At 37.3% G+C, this 16,732-nt stretch overlaps 1 protein-coding gene across 1 annotated transcript in view; it reads left to right on the forward strand.

The window, feature by feature from the left end:
• Positions 1-16,155, forward strand: part of SLC1A1 (solute carrier family 1 member 1) — a 51,788-nt gene extending 35,633 nt beyond the window's left edge. The window contains exons 6-12 of the mRNA XM_072151823.1: positions 1,151-1,252; positions 3,967-4,151; positions 5,234-5,341; positions 5,527-5,649; positions 7,576-7,770; positions 9,502-9,636; positions 10,653-16,155. Of these exons, the coding sequence (XP_072007924.1) occupies positions 1,151-1,252; positions 3,967-4,151; positions 5,234-5,341; positions 5,527-5,649; positions 7,576-7,770; positions 9,502-9,636; positions 10,653-10,902 (1,098 nt within the window). The 3' untranslated portion in view covers positions 10,903-16,155. The remainder of the gene's footprint in view (positions 1-1,150; positions 1,253-3,966; positions 4,152-5,233; positions 5,342-5,526; positions 5,650-7,575; positions 7,771-9,501; positions 9,637-10,652) is intronic.
• The last annotated feature ends 577 nt before the right edge of the window (positions 16,156-16,732 follow it).

The raw sequence follows: 16,732 nt of genomic DNA on the forward strand, positions 1-16,732 counted from the left end.
CAAACCAGTATATCTATTCCATAAGGAACAGACTCCCAACTGTAGACAGCACTGTTTCGACCTGATTGAGACCCAATCAGGTCGAAACAGTGCTGTCTACAGTTGGGAGTCTGTTCCTTATGGAATAGATATACTGGTTTGGCTTAATCCCACATCATATTTTTAGACTTCTTGTAAGTCATACTTGATGTTAAGGGGGCTGCCTTTCAAGGTAGCAAAAGGAGGTATTGTTTTCCATTTAACACCTTGGAAAACTTATTTGCATTCTTCCCAGAATTCCCTAGTGGAGCATTATGGCTTTAAGTCTCCACATGCCTTTAAGGTGGCCTTAATTGGCATTGTCTCCTTAAGGAGAACACCTACTGTCTGTCCCTAGTCAATAGCCTCTCACATAGCCAAATCAGTTCCCTACGCTGTACTGAGGAGACCCAATCAGGTCGAAACAGTGCTGTCTACAGTTGGGAGTCTGTTCCTTATGGAATAGATATACTGGTTTGGCTTAATCCCACATCATATTTTTAGACTTCTTGTAAGTCATACTTGATGTTAAGGGGGCTGCCTTTCAAGGTAGCAAAAGGAGGTATTGTTTTCCATTTAACACCTTGGAAAACTTATTTGCATTCTTCCCAGAATTCCCTAGTGGAGCATTATGGCTTTAAGTCTCCACATGCCTTTAAGGTGGCCTTAATTGGCATTGTCTCCTTAAGGAGAACACCTACTGTCTGTCCCTAGTCAATAGCCTCTCACATAGCCAAATCAGTTCCCTACGCTGTACTGAGGAGACCCAATCAGGTCGAAACAGTGCTGTCTACAGTTGGGAGTCTGTTCCTTATGGAATAGATATACTGGTTTGGCTTAATCCCACATCATATTTTTAGACTTCTTGTAAGTCATACTTGATGTTAAGGGGGCTGCCTTTCAAGGTAGCAAAAGGAGGTATTGTTTTCCATTTAACACCTTGGAAAACTTATTTGCATTCTTCCCAGAATTCCCTAGTGGAGCATTATGGCTTTAAGTCTCCACATGCCTTTAAGGTGGCCTTAATTGGCATTGTCTCCTTAAGGAGAACACCTACTGTCTGTCCCTAAGTGTGGGTAGAAAAGGGATGTTGTGAGCCTAAGACAGTAAAACGCAACATTTTCTATTACAGTACAAGACCAAACGTGAAGAGCTTAAACCTTCTAAGGACCCTGACAAGAACAGCACCATTGATAAGAATAGTACTTTCGATCTTTTTTCAACAGATCAGGAGGTAATATGTGATTCCTTTCAATATGCATTGGGTTAATGCTATGGATGTGTAGCTGATTTGATTAAAATAGGATCCTAAATGTTCTTATTTCATTTGCTGTACCTGGAATAATATTCATTTATATATCTTTGAAATAAGTAAAAGGTATTTTTCCCATGCTTGTAAAAAGGTACAATAAAGAAAATGTTGTAAACAGCTATATAAATGCTGTAATCTAATAATGCTTTCAGAAATACTTTTTATAGTGTATATTTATCAATGAACAAAATGCAAGTGAATGCACAAAATAAATCTTTGAAAACCAACTACAGATGTTTTAGGCTGGATAGTGTTTAGGCCATATGGTCCCTTCCCATACTCCTTGTTTTTTTTACACTGAAGATAGTTCTTAATCATATTGGCAGTATGTTTATTTTTGTCCTCCCACAACTTTGATTTACAAAAACCAAGTACAAGGTAATATATGCATTGCATCCTAATGAAATATGTGCAGTGCCTCCAAATGAAATATAAAATATATGCAATGCCACTTCTAAATAATATATACACTCTTCACATACAAATTATACGAGGGCGGTTCAATAAGTACCCCTGTTAGAAATAATTTTATTTTTCAAAAATAATAGGATTTGTTGAACTTTCCAAAATAAGCCTCTGTCTCGGCGATTACTTCCTAGTTTGAGCTAAAATTTTTTCCCACAAGCCATTTCGCCATGTTAGGGAACAAAAAAAAGTCGCAGGGAGCCAGATCGAGTGAATACGGGGTTGCAGCAGCAATTTATAACACAATTCATGCAGTTTGGCGGCGACAACTCCAGATGAATGTGCTGGTGCGTTATCGTGTTGAAACAGCACCTTCTTTTTCGCCAAATGCGGCCACTAACTTGTAAAATATTAATTGCCGATCCAGTCGACACACCTTTGGCCTCTGCTACTTCGCGCACTTTCGTTCGTCGATCAACGAGTATCATTTCGTAGACTTTTTGAATGATTTCCTCGGTAACCACGTCTGCCGGGCGTCCTAGTTGCTCCTCATCAAAAACGGATGTTTGCCCACGTTTAAATTCGTTGAACCAATATACAATTGTGGTCATAGATGGCGAAGTGTCCCCATAAACAGCATTCAACTTTGCTTTTATCTCGTCTCATTTTTTCCCATCCCATTTTCCCATTACCGAACAATATTGCTCTTTTTCCATCTCAGCGGTAATCACAAAACACCTCTTACTCAAATGGCTGCCAAATCCAAATTAACCTATCTATCAGTCTATCTATTTGTTTTGCCGTCGTTTGATAGATGGCAGCACACGATGATAACACCAACTTCCCTCAGAAATGCCCTCTGTCGTCAAACACGGGTACTTATTGAACCACCCTCGTGTGTATATATATATATATATATATATACATATATATATTCACCCCAAAATTATATACCGTATATTGCGGCGTATAAGACGACTTTTGAAGACAGAAAAATCTTCTGTCTTCTCTGGGGTCGTCTTATACGCCGGTAATCCCGACCGCCCGCCGTGTATTCACGGCGGCGGTCGGGTCCCGGTGCATGGAGAGGGCTCACGGGCTGAGGGCATATTGCAGCAAAGGCTTACCGGTAACACCCGCGATCGGTGCTAGCACCGATCGCGGGTGTTTTCACAGCGATGGCTGCCGGCAGCCTCAAAAAGCTGCCGGCAGCCTCAAAAAGACATCGGGGCGCATACTCACCCTCCGTTGGCCCCGATGTCTGTGCGGCTCGTCATCAGTCTTCCGTGCCGTCTTCTTTCTTCTGCTGGGCGCCGCCATGTTTTTCCCAGCAGTGGCGCGTCATACTAGGTGCCTGCCGGGGAAGATCAATGGCGGCGCCCAGCAGAAGAAAGAAGACGGCGCGGAACACTGAAGACGAGCCACGCGGACATCGGGGGAGCAGCGCAGCAAATCGGGGCCACTGGAGGGTGAGTATATAAGTTTATTTTTTTTTTAATGCTGGGCTGGGCTGTATACTACTGGGGGCTGGGCTGTATACTACTGGGGGCAGTGCTGTATACTACTGGGGGCTGTGCTGTATACTACTTGGGGCTGTGCTGTATACTACTGGGGGCTGTGCTGTATACTACTGGGGGCTGTGCTGTAATGGTAATGTTGTTGTTGTATGCCTTATGTTTATGAGCGACAGTTTTCCTGCTATATACCTGTATGTCATAATAATTTAAATTAAAAAAAGGACCATGTTAAATTCAAATCTGTTTTTTTTTAAATTTTTACCGGTGTTTTGTATGCGTTGGAAAAGGGGTAGTCTTATACGGCGAATATATCTTAAACTCTATATTTTAAACAGGAAAGTAGGGGGGTCGTCTTATACACCAGGTCGTCTTATACGCCGGAATATACGGTACATAAATTATAACAAATATACATGCAGCGCCTCCACATATACTGTACATGCAGTGCCCACAAATTATAAATATATGCTGTGCCTCTAAGGCATTAGCTCCCATCCTCATCTGAAACTTATTTTATTCACCAGGCCTTGCAGTGACATCATCACGCTACCTACGTCATACAACAAGCACCTACACAGAGCCCTACATTGGTACTCTCTGAGTCATTTATATTTGTGCCGGTATTTCATTGGGTATGGGGAAACATTCATTTTGGTATTTGTTGCTCAATCTGTCCTGCACTCTTTTAAGATAGGATTGTTTTTTCCCTTACAGAACAAAACTAAGGAATACAAAATTGTTGGCCTTTACTCTGATGGAGTCAATGTCTTAGGTCTCATTGTCTTCTGTCTCGTCTTTGGAGTTGTCATTGGAAAAATGGGTGAAAAGGGACAAGTTTTGGTGGATTTTTTTAATGCACTAAATGATGCAACAATGCAAATAGTCCAAATTATAATGTGGTAAGTGATAAAAATAGATCTTAATGGAAAAACAAAACATTCACATCTAACTATTTTTTTACTATTGTATTATTTATTGCATATGTATATGGCATTTTTCCATAATTTTTCTTTATGCAATTTCTCTCCTATACTGTAGTGTCAATTTAGTAGCTGGAGATTTAGAGATTAAAACCCATATGCATAAAAAAGTTCATTCTCATCTATTTATCATATTTAAAAGCATGGAATAAATATATATAGTAGTACTAAGCAGCTTAGCAGTGATAAATAAAATAAAATTATAAAACTCACTTAGTCACCAGCAGCACAGCTTCTTTGGGGGAGATTTATCAGCCCCACCATGCCTGCCTGGCATTAGTTTTGCGTAAAAACCTTCAAACAGTTAGGCTACATTCACACGAACGTCGCGCGGCTGGCAGCCGTTCGCTGCAATGGAGAGGAGGAGTGGTGACCCCTCTCCTTAGTGATCCACGGCACCGCAACACAGGGAAACATAGGACATTTCCTATCTTTTCCCCATGTACGGAGTGGTACGGCGCCTCACATATGCTGCACCATATCGCTCCATGCTGCCATTGCCGTCTATGAGGGACGTATACTTGCGGCCGTATATGGCCCCCCTCAGACCTCGTGGTCGCGTGTCAGAAATGACTAGCCATATTTATTAAGGAGTAATGTAATTTACAGACAACTATGACATGATTCCTTTACCATTGTAGATTGGATATTTTGTTACTATTTTCATGTCAATAGCACCCTTAGAAATATCTTTACTTAGGATATTAGTAAAGTGTTCAATACTTACTTGAACTGTACTGAGAAGTCCACTCTCACTGAAATAGTCTTTTTAATGTAGTTAGGAAGGTCATCCCAAAGAGGTTTCACTCTACACACTTCACAGCTAAGCTGATGAACAGAACATCAACAGTGAGCTAATAGAAGATTATGGTTAATAGCTTCATATTTTTTCTACAAATCCCTGAATCTTTCTATCTTTCATAATTTACGCCAAATTGTTACAAAAAGTATACAATTTTTTTTTTTTTAAATAACACATGTATCTATTTCATCCATTTTAGGTACATGCCCATTGGCATCTTGTTTTTAATTGCAGGGAAGATTATTGAAGTTAATGACTGGGAGATTTTCCGCAAGCTCGGTCTTTATATGGCAACAGTGCTCAGTGGGTATGTTTATTTATACTTTAGAAAAAATAATAATTTATATAAGCCTAGAATACAGAATACAAAATTCTTATTTTGCCCATAAATTATATTTTGACACCTACTTTGCTCCAATTTTTGCTTTTCAGAAAAATGTGGATTTTAGTGTCAGGGTGACCGATTTCATGATAATATTATTGTTCTTACAGACTCGCCATCCATTCTATTATAGTTTTGCCACTTATATATCTAATAATAGTACGAAAGAATCCTTTCCGTTTTGCAATGGGTATGGCACAGGCCCTTCTTACAGCTCTTATGATATCATCAAGGTAAGACATAACTTAATTTAATCAAATACATTGGTCAATTATCTTTAGTCAGGGCATTTGTGTGTCTTTTTTTGCTTTTTCAAGGATTTGGACTTGTTTCTTTTATCTTAGAGGTTGATATCACTGTTTTGCACCCCCTTCAATAGGCATAAAAGTGTGGAAGAACTTTGTAAAGTTGATTGAACCTGAAACTGTCTTTGTTGTCTAGAGCAGCCCATCATTGCATAGTTTTTATAATGGTTTTGCAGAATTAGAGCTGACAATAAAGACAGCTTTCATTCATAGTAATACTATCTAGTTTACTGACAACTTATATCATTTAGAAATGTGACCTTAATGTGTCATTAATTAAATAACAGATAATGGAATTAGTACAAGATTGTTGAAAACAAAATACAACCATTGGGGGTTCGTCTTTTCATGCCTGACATTGTTGACCACCATGATAAATCCCAGTTGTAAGTCTACCTATACACAAACTTGTGCAATGACATGCCACAAACAATGGACCTGTGGTTTGCGGCTTGTGTTTCATCAGCATGTTCTGCCTACGCACCGATATCAACAAAAAAGGCTACTCACAGCCATGTGTACAAGCCAATTAAAATAAAGGCTAGCACATGACCAAAGACAACACATGTAGTGTTAAAAAAGAAATCTTTTAAAGAAACCTGGCACATCATTGAGCCTCTACAAAGCAACAAAAGTGCTTTGTGAGGGTTAAAAAGCTCAACAATGGCATATAAAGACTTTGTTTATGTAAATTAGCCAAAGTGCTTTGGGGCATTACCAGAGCCCTTCTAGGCTCTGACTTCATGTCCCCCAGAGTGCCTCTATGAAAGGGAAAATGCACAATGGAAAGTTATAAGAAAAGATTTCCAAAATTATTATAAGAAACATGAGTATTTATTGAAACAGACAGGTCAGTTGCTTTTGATGAACTTCGGTTCATCATATTTTAGAAGCGTGCAATGTTTTAAGTTATTTTTTCAAGGTGTTTTCTTATACTTGTGAGCAATATTTCCTAGTATATTGCATTTAGTGACCCTAGTCATTTGAAAACACTTGCAATAAAGTTTATAGCATGTTGCCTGCACATTTTGTACAGTGCCTTGACTCATGATTAATGTCTTGGATGGCTCTAGGTAATTGCACTTACATATTTACAGACTCTAATGCAATCATATTTGAAACTATGTCTAACTGAATGCTACTTCATTATTGCATATGATGTGTATAGAATAACTTTTTTGGGGGGAGTGAGAAATTAATATACCTTTGACCTTTAGCAACAAGGCAAAAGATAAATACTAATGTACCCTTTGGCTGTGTACAGGCAGTCCCCGGGTTACATACAAGATAGGGTCTGTAGGTTTGTTCTTAAGTTGAGTTTGTATGTAAGTCGGAACTGTATATTTTATCATTGTAATCCCAGACAGAAGCTTTTTGGTCTCTGTGACAATAGGATTTTAAAAATGTTGGGTTGTCATAAGAATCAATATTAACACTAAAGCTTCATTGTAGACACCAGTGATAACTGTTACAGCTGATTATTGTAGCCTAGGACTAAAGTACAAGAAATTACCAATATCCAGAGGTCCGTTTGTAACTTTGGGTCGTATGTAAGTCGAGTGTTCTTAAGTAGGGGACCGCCTGTATTGACTGTATTTCTACTATTGCAGAAATGCTTTCATCAAAAATTACATAATTTACAATGTGACTTTTTTTCTGAATTTGGTGCATTTTTGGCTGCTGCTGATTTCCAGGAAAATATTCTGCAGATTTCATACTGCAGAACATATGCAGCACTTCTGGTGTATTATCTAACTAACTTGATTTTCACATTTTAACCTATTTACCACAAACTGAATTCTGGTTGTCAATATAAGCATATTTATTTTAACATAATGTGTTAATTATTTATAGCTCAGCCACTTTACCGGTAACTTTCCGCTGTGCTGAGGAAAAGAACAGAGTGGATAAACGGATAACAAGATTTGTTCTACCAGTGGGAGCCACTATCAATATGGATGGCACCGCTCTCTATGAGGCAGTGGCAGCAGTTTTCATTGCACAGCTGAATGACATGAACCTGGATGTTGGCCAGATTGTGACCATTAGGTATGTAAATTCAGTCATGGTAACCAAAATATTCAATATAGGAAGTTTTTATATTGTCTGTATTTGTTCAAACCCTTTATCATTAGTCTTTCTTGTAACAATAATAACATTCATCTTACAAAAATTTCAGTTTTCTAGGACATTTTCATGTATGTTACGGTATTTCCCACCTACCAGTAAAAGTGTTTGTAGAAGCTGAGAACTTTACATTTTATCTTTTTTATCTCCATGCAGTGCTTTACCCTACAGTGACCCACTTCTTGTAGAATTAAAATTAGCTTATTTTTTTTCTTGTTATTTATAGTTTACAGGATGGTTATCACTATAGAAACAGTTCTAAGGAAAGGGGGGGGGGGTGATTTGAAGTTTTGAATTTTTTTGAAAGTGTTATTTATTTTTCATTACTTTTTTTTACTACTTATAGGTTTGGTTGTTAAACCATATACTTTAATACAACGGTATTGCAGTATATCAAGCTTTTTCTATGGATATAGACCTGCCTAATGACTCATTGAGACTCCAGGCTGCCATGGGAACAGATCGCCAAAACCCGATTACGTCACGGGAAGCGACAATCCCATGCGAGATGGCAATGCGGCCGGTACTTACTTGCCACTGGTAGCTTTGCCGGCAGCAGTTAAAAGGTTAACAACTGTGATCGGTGCCAGTACCAATAACCTGTGTGAGCAGTTGGCAGCCTATGACGCTTCTTCATACATTGTACAGGTGCATCTTAATGTGTTAAGGGGTTAAAATGCATTGCTTAAGCATGTGGATGAGATAAACATGTGTTTTGGCTTCTTAACAATTATAATTGAAAAAATGTGTAGAGTAGAAAAAAGAGAGTTGGCACTCACCCTTGAGGACTTCAAAACATCATTTTCTTTATTTATTATCCTTAAAATACATACATGCGAACAGGGAGAGGGAGGATCGCAAGTAGCTTGAAAAGGTGAGAGGAACGAGTCGTTTTGCGCTGTCTTAGCGCTTCATCTTGCCTGAGGAAGGATGAATGGCATTTTGTTCAGGCAAGACGAAGCACTAAGACAGCACGAAATGACTCATCCCATCAGCCTTTCAAGCGACTTGCAATCCTTCCTCTCCCATGTATGTATTTTAGGGATAATAAATAAAGAAAATGCAGTTTTAAAGTCCTCAAAGGTGAATGCCAACTCTCTTTTTTCTACTCTACATGTTTGATAAGAAGACTGCATCTCTGTTGTTTTACTCTTAAAAATGTACCTGCCAATGTATGTTCACACAGAATTTCTGCACTATAATCCAAATGAAAGACACCCTTACTAAGTTCCCAATTTTTTCAGTGGGAGTCAGTGATGGAAAAAAAAAATTCAGTATACTGAAGTCTCCTGCTCTATCTTAGTGCTGTTCAGCCAGAAGATAGGGAGTCCTACCATTATATTTCTCTATGATACAAAGACTCCCATTCTTTGCAATGTGTTCAGTCCATGGGATCGATCCAACATACAGATCCGGTACCACTGGCTGCCCAAAAGTCTCGGGCCAATTGTACTTTGTACTGACAACATTTCTTTGTGTATTTCCTACATAAAAGCACATCGGATGTAATACCCTTCTTAACCCCTCTTTTCCTTTGCACTAGAAATCAGTGTTTGAACATTTTCTAAAATACTGAACAAATATAATTAATGTAGTTTACAGTTAAGTATCTCTCGCAAGTGCATTAGTTAACATCTATTACACTTTTTATAGTGTGACAGCAACAGCAGCCAGCGTGGGAGCTGCCGGGGTACCTCAGGCTGGCCTGGTTACCATGGTTATCGTTCTGAGCGCAGTGGGGCTTCCAGCTGAGGATGTCACTCTTATCATCGCTGTTGACTGGCTTCTGTAAGTATTTAACACTGCATGGAATAATATGTCACAAAATTCCTATATGTTTTGTGCTGGGATCAGGTTACACTTCTTTAAATCTTAATTATAAATCTTAGATTGCAACAGAACTTGAACATAGACAAAGTAGATAAATCATATGGAAATTCATCTGGAAGAACAGAGGGAAAACATTCCGGTTCCCTTGGAAACTAGGCATATAATTTCTGACTTGTAAAAAATTACATAATATGGTAGATGAAATATGTGAAGAAGATATTTCTTGAGTTAATTGTTAAATGTTACCTCCTTGACCTGCGTCTTGCAGGTGGTATATTACCACAGTTTATAGCCCTGCTTATCATAAAAATAAAGTCACTGTTAATTGCACACTATATAATTACTAAGATAAAGAAAAAAGATCACAGGAGTATCATCATGACCCTTAAAATGTTTTTATTTTTAAGAGGACAGGAGATGCAATTTATACAAGAGTGTCTGTGAATCCATGTGTAATCTCAGTAGAATAAAGGAGCTGTATATAAATGATACACTTAAAGTCAAAACAGATATTTTTTTTTTCATCTTCTCATGTTAAAGGGGTTCTCAGACATTTGAAAAACCTGGAGGCTGTTATTTTATATAAAAATAGAAAGCAGCAGCTATTCTCCAATCTCTGATCAGAAGTGATGACATCATGTACCTTGTGCAGGTGACAGCTCACCCAATCATTGGATTTGTTTAGGAAGTTTATGGAGATATAAGAAATAGAATGCAAAATTAATATTTAATAGAAGTGCTTTTTAATATTGAAAGCTGAAATGTCAGATAATGAATGAAACAGTTGTTGTATACATTTTGATTTTCGTCTTATCTTCTGATATTTATTAGAATAGTGCAACGTATAACACAAATTTCTTTTGGTTGATAATGTTTTCTTCCTTGAAAGAATTGTCACATTGTTTTCTTGTAACAGCACACAGCAGTATCCAGTATCACACAGCATATTTAACCAAACATTTTTGTATCTGTAGGGATCGATTTAGGACCATGGTAAATGTTCTGGGTGATGCATTTGGAACTGGGATAGTAGAGAAGCTCTCCAAGAAAGAATTAGAACAAATGGATATCACATCCGAAGTCAACATTGCCAACCCTTTCGCCATTGAGCCAACTGTATTGAAAAATGAAGATGATGGTGAGGTGAAAAAGTCGTATGTGAATGGAGGATTTGCTGTAGATAAATCTGATAACATTTCCTTCACTCAGACATCGCAGTTCTGAATAAGACAGGGGATCTGCGCACACATGGACTTCATGGAACATTGATTGTAAATCAAAGACATCAATTTTGCTCTTTAATATTTGAACTCATTTTTTTTTTACTCTTGCCAGCAGGTAAAATGGAAAAGAGAGTTATTAAATACCTGTTGTACCTGGATTGTGAAACATCTATGTCAGCAGTGTAAATCTTTTGCATTAGCTCTTGAAGCACAGCCTCTCATGTCCTTATAATGTCATGTGTTTTCTACATTTGGAGTAACTACTACCAGGGGGAAATGCAAGTTGCCTTAGATATCTTTTATTCTGAGAACAGACATGTTGGAATAATCCAGGAGCCACCCATGAACGAGGATGTGTGCGTGTATCTTCCTGCAGTTATATGATGGCCACTTATTTGCTATATTCACAGACCCCCTTATAAACTGTAAAGGTTTATCATTCATTTTTTTGCCAATCTTCTTCTGAAAAATAGCTTAGCACAGACAGTGACAAAAAGTGCCATCGCTGTATGCTGACATTTTTTACATTATAGCTTTTCATACAAGGTCTTATTTATATCTTGTGGTCCTTTATACAAAAATGCCTTGATAATTGTCACACACAGCAGCAAAGATTAAAAAGCATTTCCTTTTTTATGTCTTCCAGCTGATTTATATGAGCAGGTAGGATTTTTGCTTGTCTACTTGCAGGGATCATGCAATAATAGAGGATTTATCATACATAGTTATGCATGAATTGAAGAAACCCAATGTAGAGCATGCCATCTGGGTATCCAGGAGGACTGGAGATGTACTCCACCTATACAAATTGGGGTTCTCATTACAATCCAGAGTGCCATAACATCTATGTCTACACAGAAAGTCACCACCACTAAACTCTATTGTTCAATATAATAAGACTTGAAGTGAAACAAATTAGGTGTAATAAATGATTCATCACATTTGCTGATTATAGTTAGCAGACATACTGTGAAACACGCATGTGAACTATTAAAAGTATTTACTTCAATATATGTCTATTGGGAAACATATTAATCTGTATATCTGCACTTTAACATAAAAATAATATCAAGGCCAGCTCTGAAGGATCTAAAGGATTGTTCCTCTGGTTATGTATTGATTTATATTGATAATTATTTCTTAAGAAAATGAGCAATTGTTGTAATTATATAGCTGGTCTATAATTCTTTCTTTGAGTTTTTTAACAGAGGAAGTCTTTTACGTAACAGAGCTGAGCAGTATTTGACATTTGAGTGGGTGGAATAATTCAGTATTAGTGGGTTGTACTCTACTTTGTCTTAGCATGGTAGACAAGCCATTGAATTGTATTGCCAAATGAAGCTAAAATCATTTGTAATAAAACACCATTGGCAAGGTTTCTGCCACACTAAACATAGTTCTGTAGTTCGTGTTGTCATTCTGCATATTTGCTGCTTTTAACACAAATTGCAGTGAAAGGTGAAGTTTTGCCACAGTAATTGCAGCAAATAGGGCACATTAATATATTGCAATAGGGCATACATAAAGTATTTTTCCATACCCAGAATGGCGACATAAAGGTAGTGAAAGTATTTGGTCCCAGTGCTACTCCTAACCCTTTACATCCACTACTGATTTTAACCGTGAAACTGCATAAAAATCTAACCAGGACCTGTAAGAACACCCTTATTTATATGCTATTGTCACTGGATTAATGTGATGTTTTTGTAGTCTACATGGGTAGCAAAAAGAAGTTTACACATTTGAAAGGTGTCAATTGTAACTCAGTTTTGTTGAGTTGCATTAACATCACTGTGAAATTAACTGTGGCAGGGAGGAGAATTTAAGTCTAAAATGCAAATTATTCACCAATTTTTCACTTAGTATCCAACACTGAAAAGAAAAATCAATGGTACAGAGGGTAAATGCTCATAGTCTGACTCGTGTGAACTAGGAATGTATGGCTTTAATACTGCTAGAAAAGAAATATTTATATTAAATATGTAGCTTATTCCATGAGGAAAATATATTATCCATAAAACAACATTTAATCATTTAATTCATTATCAACCATTTTCTTATTTTCAGAATTCTGTAATGAATGTCTCCTGAGTTTTTTGAGCAACAAATCATTTTCATTTTACTGTTCACAAAGACATTTGACAGTAATATTAGGACTAAAGCATTATATCCAGTATAAGATATTTATGACCCACCCCATTAGTCTACTGACTTGGTTTACATATATTTCGGAAACCTCTTCAGTGGTTAACCCCTTCCTGACGGGTCCCAGTGCATGGAGAGGGCTTACGGGCCGTGCCCTCTCCATAGCCGGTAAATCTTTGCAGTAAAGGCTTACCAGTGCTTTCACGACGATCGTTGCCGGCAGCTTCAAAAAGATGGCGGCGCATGGTGTCACGGGGAGCGGTGAAAGTAAAAGCAAAATAGTAAAAGTAAAAATTAAAAAAAGTTTAAAAAAAATGATAATTAAAAAAACCTAAAAATTCAAATCACCCCCCTTTCCCTTGAACTGATATAAATATTAATAAACAGTAAAAATCATAAACACATTAGCTATTGCTGCATCCGAAAATGCCCGATCTATCAAAATATAACTACGCTTTGTCACTGCGTTTAACCCCGTAACAGAAAATAGCGTCCAAAGTTGAAAATTGCATTTTGTTTGCCATTTTCAAAAATATAAAAAGAATAATAAAAAGTGATCAAAAGGTTGCACAGTCCTAAAAATTATAGCAATGAAAACGCCATCAAAAGTCGCAAAAAATGACACCAACCACAGCTCCGTACACCAAAGTATGAAAAAGTTATTGGCGCCAGAAGATGGCAAAATCCCCCAAAAAATTTTGTACAGGTTTTAATTTTTTAAATTTATGAAACCATTATAAAACCTATACAAATTTGGTATCCACGTAATCGTAGAAACCCAAAGAATAAAGTAGACATGTCATTTGGTGCGCACAGTGAAAGCTGTAAAATCTAAACCCACAAGAAAACGTTGCAAATGTGTTTTTTCGCCATTTTCACTGCATTTGGATTTTTTTTTCCTGCTTCACAGTACAGGGCATGGAATATTAAATACTGTCACTACGAAGTGCAATTTTTTACGCAGAAAATGAGGAATCACAGAGTTCTTTATGTGGAAAAATAAAAAAGTTATAGATTTTTGATTTATATAATGCCTGAATTGATATGGATACCTTGTTGTAATGTGAGCAGCCCGGCCACTTTTAATTGAAAGTGCAGAATTGAAGGTGATGACATTTTTTTGTTTTAAAGGGAACCTACCACCACAATTCTACCTCTAAAGGTAGCATGAGCAGTAGCTCCGGCTTCGGAGCAGTGGCCGCGCAGCCGCGGGGTGGCCGTGCGCATGTGCAGTACGCCGGCTTCCCGGACAAGGGCACGCAGCTAGAAGGAGCTGCACAACAAATATGTCAGGGTATCAGGAGAAAAGAGGCTACTGGGGCATGTAGCAGCTGTGACGTGTAGTCTCATGTCCGGCTACTCAAGAAAATTTACATATTAGGGTATTAAAGTTTTAAAAAGATAGCGGGGATGTAAGGATTAGCTTTAAAAAGGGCCATCCTCACGTCCCATACATCCACCTACCACCCGTTCTGCCTTTATTGGTAGAATCGTGGTGGTAGGTTCCCTTTAAGGTCATCTCTGCTGACAATTAATATTGTCCATGGTGACCTCTACACAAATGCTGGCCTTGGTAGTGACGTATTGGCAGACCTGTGAAACATTGTTATGTTTATTTCAGACTAATTCTAACTTTTTAGTGGAGTTGGACAACCCCTTTCATGCTTCCTTGTGTTCAGATAAACAATCCAGCTATGTAATGGGAATCTGTCATCCCCTTCTACCCCTTAAGCCTGCCAACAGTACCTTGTGATATCTAATGCATGTCTCATGGAGGTCTACATGCCAGCACTTGTTAAAAATCATCATTTATTCTCATGTAAAATGCAGTCAAGGGGGTAGGGTTACTCATCCAGGCAGTCAGGCAGCCTCACCTCTTGACCGTTTTTAATTACAATATAGTATTAAATTATTGAATGTACTAAACAAAATTGGAAATGTTTCCCTATTCATATAATATAATGGAAATAAATCATATATTTATTAAATTGAGTTTACATGACTTATATTTCAATCTTTTCAGTATTGTGACTCCCTAATGACCAAATTAAGGACTGATCTGGCAAGCTCTGTGTAATCTGTGAGCGCTATATAAATAAAGGAATTATTATTATTAATTATTAACATTTTGGCAGCTTTATTTTTTATTATAGCTGTTAAACAACAATTAAAATACAACTGTAAAGTATAAAACTTTTGCCTAACTCTGCACTAAGCAAAAATAAGCAATTTTAATTTACTATAATTAGCTATCTGCAGGTGTTTAGCTGCTAGCAGAGGTTTTGCCTTGCCCCCCAGGCTAATCTCCATTCGCCATGCTTTCTGGTTGCCATGGGAAACCGTATACTACAGCTAGAGACAACAGGAGGCTTGTTAAGATGGTCTGTAGGGCCTGTAGTGATGTCACAAGCATGTGACTCATCACATGCTTCAGATCGGCCAATTACAAACATGCTCTCCTCTTCTGGCTTCAGTGGAGTGAGCTGATGTCAAAACCAGAAAGTGCCCACCCACATGAGAATTAGCAGAATCTGAATCTCAGGCTAGGAAGAAGCCAGCAGAATGATACAGGTGTCATTGGAATTGGTATTAAAGACATTCTCCAGCTGTGCTAACACAATTTTTTATCAGTAACTTTACAGTTAAGTTTTAAATATTTTATAGAGCACAAAAATGTGTCCATATAGTTCTGCCAGTGTTTCTTTTCTGCAGTCCCCCAATCAGCCTCTTATCAAAGTACTTTGATTATCTAGCTATCATTAGGATGTCACAATAGGTTGCCTTATTCACTAAATGAAAGCATTTTGCTATATTGACTATTTCAAGTTTTAATACTAATTTAAAAATGTAACCATGCATTGAGATGACTGGATACTAAAGTATAGCAACTGTTTGGTCTCAGGCCTTTAAGTCATGTGCCAAATATATTTAAGTTTACAATTTTGAGTAAATGATGTATGTACATTCAATATGTCAAACTGTATCTTTAAATTGTACATGTGTAAAATAAAAAGCCATCTAAATCTGCAGGCTTTAAAGTACTGTTATATGCAACAGAAGATAATAAAATGTGTGCAGTTGAATAAAGGAATCATTGACTTTTGCTTTACATTCGGATTGGTTCCTGAATCTGATGGTAATTAGATAATTATGTGTCAGAGTTTTTATTGGGTTTGCATGCTAACAAGGCATAGTGACAGATATGTTATCAGTTCCTCTTGATGATAACCCCAGATTAGTTGCATCATTAAATCTTTATCTACTGTCAGGTTGGAAGAACTGGAATCTGGGACAAAAATGAAAACATCATTATCGACATCATAGGAATAAATCTAAAACTCCTGTCACATTATCTGACTTTTCTTAGGAACAAAAAGTTAAAGTGCCAATCACATAGCCACTTTTGCCAATTTGATGTCAAACAGATATCGGCAGAGGTAACAGGTCATTTTGAAGATAAGCAACACTTGAGAAAGTAATGAGCTGCAGTTTTTAGCAATTGAATATAACAGGCTGTCATTAAGCATAGAACATGGTAAATGCAATATAAATACATAATATAAATTAATATAAATACAAATGCAATATAAATGGAAAATAAATTGTCTCAATGGAAAAGGGAAAACTGTGCCTCTGGAATCCCCAAGTTGATTTATAGGAAATCAACCATTAGAATCAAGCATGGA

The sequence above is a fragment of the Engystomops pustulosus genome, chromosome 1 (assembly GCF_040894005.1).
Source record: "Engystomops pustulosus chromosome 1, aEngPut4.maternal, whole genome shotgun sequence".
Lineage (NCBI taxonomy): Eukaryota > Metazoa > Chordata > Amphibia > Anura > Leptodactylidae > Engystomops > Engystomops pustulosus.